The 2,616-nt window shown below is 39.9% G+C and overlaps 1 protein-coding gene across 1 annotated transcript; it reads left to right on the top strand.

Annotated features, from left to right (window-relative positions):
• The first annotated feature begins 2,121 nt into the window (after window positions 1–2,121).
• On the top strand, window positions 2,122–2,616 carry LOC139191969 (uncharacterized). The gene has a single exon (XM_070813010.1). It carries the CDS (start codon window positions 2,122–2,124, stop codon window positions 2,614–2,616), a length of 495 nt encoding a protein of 164 aa, XP_070669111.1.

Below are 2,616 nucleotides of genomic sequence, written 5' to 3'. Positions count from 1 at the left end.
CAGTCAAAGTGAACCAAAACCCAACCACAAAATCCAAAAATCGACAAATGGAAAACCAATTTCAAGCAAAACATTGAACCAAATCAGCAAAAAAGGGAATCCATTTCCTAATTTCAGCAGTGAGAGAGAGAGCACTTGGCAGCGAGGTAATGAAATTGGAGGTCGCGGAGGATGATCTGGGAGGCATTGAGGAGGTGGGAGGCATTTGGGAGACATCAATATGGGCTGTGGATCGAGCTGACCGATTGGTGGGTGGTAAGTAATCGAATTTTGTGATTTATAGGGGTGGGTGGGGCAGTCAGTCCAAACAGATAAGGCAAGGGAGAGGCAGAGAGGAAAAATCATGCGGGAAAGGATTAAAAGCAGATGAAGCAGGATGCAGACGCAACAGACGGAGACGAAGCGAAGCTGACGGGCTTACTAGTTCGACGCCTTTTGGAGGGTCTCACTAAGACCTCCTAGTGAGGGACTAAGTGAAAGCGAGTCCCCCTTTATCCCATTTAACTTAGTCCCTTGCTACACCAAACATGGGACTACACTGACTGTTAGTCCAGTGCAGTCCAGTGAGAGCTAACGATGGCAAACAAACGCCCCCTTAGAGTTTTATAGCCGTTTCGGCATTCTCAGTTAGTTTAATAATATTCTTATTATTTTGTTAGTCTTATTCATTCCGCACTCTGATATTCAACTGTTTCGTGATTATGGTCATAATTATTTATATTATGAATCACTTTATAAATATCATCTTTGCAAAAAATAAACTAAAAGTTAGATCATTTAGTCAATCTATTATAGCAAATATATAGACGGTTCGTAATATTTTTACCAATTTCATTCATTTGTTTTTATAGAATGATTTGTGATATGAACAATTTCGACCATAAACAATAAATTCTATTCATTTTTTTAGTAGCCTGTTCAAATTTATAAAATCGAAAGGTCTAACAAATTTAATAATACTAAACCAGCATAACCTAGCTACCCTCTTCTCAAAGCTAATGGGTTGCTTTTTGCATGTCAGTTTGTCGCAAACCACGTGGCTCTCGAGACCGTTGCTCTACTTTTTCTTCACCAAACGACAAAAACCAAATCAATTCAAGGATCTCTTTCCACCTGGAATTCATGTTGTTAAAATTTAATCTAACGGTTACTACTATTATTATTTTTAAAGAGAGTTTCTTATTTGTAATCGTTGGATCAAATTTTAACTGTCAAGATCTCGAACTAGATGGATTAAGTAGAAAAAGATCCAAAGAAAATTCATTTCCATTAATAAGTAAATGATAAACGAAGGCTTTTAAAATCTTTACCCACATTGTTTAATTATTCAAACGAAGCAATCTAATGTGCTTCTCAGATAGTAATGTTAGGAAGACAAACTTTGTAAATAAAATTTACAAATTAAATAATATATCACCGATTGAAAATGAGCATATTTATAATACTTAAGTAATAATCTAATCATAACCCTCCATATAATTTAGTTTATAAAATATTGTCTTCAAATATTGTCTTCTTAGCATTACTCAATTCTATCCTCTAGAGTTATCCAATGAGTTAAAGAGTCCAATTTTCTCTTTTACACACAAAAAAAAATGAAAAAAAGAAAGAAAGTATTTTTTAAAAATAAGATTGTTCATAAATTCTTTATTAACTCATATTTTTAACATATTATTTTATAATATAAGCACGAAAATTAATGTAAATACTGTATAAGAGTCTCTTAGCATTTTTCATGCTTAAATCAAAGATATTAAACTCAACGAATTAGATATAATTAATGATATATATCATTAGATCATAACAAAAGAATTTCCATAGTCATCATCATTAGCAACGGGAATGATCAAGTAATAATAATAATTATAATTAATAATTAAGGTCGATGGAGTAAATCATCAGCCGCAGAACCCCCGTCCGATCAAATCAACACCGTCCAATAATATCTCCATCACCAATAATAACCCACTCTATAACAACTATAAAACCAAAAATAGTAGTTAAACTCTACCCGCTAATATACGAAACTCAAGATCCGCCCGCCGAATCTCTCTCTCGGTGACCCAACAGCGGAAAAAGGCCTCGTCCGCAAAGCACATCTAGGCCAAGAACGACGCCGCAATGACGACGGCGGCCACGGATCCGGCAGCGAAGCCTCTGTTCACGGCGGCTCCAGATGGGGCGGGAGCCTCAGCAGAAGTAGTCGACTCGGAGGGAGCAACCGAGGTGTCGGAGGTGGATGGGCTGGAGGCGGGAGTGGAGGTGGGTGGGGAGGGTGGAGAGTCGGATGATGTAGAGCTGGATGGGGAGGAGGATGGGGAGGAGGATGGGGAGGAGGAGGAGGAGGAGGATGATGTAGAGCTTGATGGGGAGGAGGATGGGGAGGAGGAGGAGGTGGAGGTGGTGGGGGCGGAGGATGGAGAGGAGGATGCATCCGAAGACTTGGGAGCCTTAGAGGAGGCGGATGGGGTAGCTGCTTGGGTGGCGGATGGGGTCGCTGCTGGGGTGGCGGATGGTGTTTTGGCAGAGGCTGCTGGGGTTGATGATGGTGGTTTAGTGGAGGATGGGGGAGGAGTGGAGGATGGTGATTGGGAGGGAGACGATGAGGGAGATTGA

Source organism: Malus domestica, chromosome 15, assembly GCF_042453785.1.
Source record: "Malus domestica chromosome 15, GDT2T_hap1".
In the NCBI taxonomy this organism is placed as follows: Eukaryota; Viridiplantae; Streptophyta; class Magnoliopsida; order Rosales; family Rosaceae; genus Malus; species Malus domestica.
This window is presented reverse-complemented; position numbering and strand designations above follow the sequence as displayed.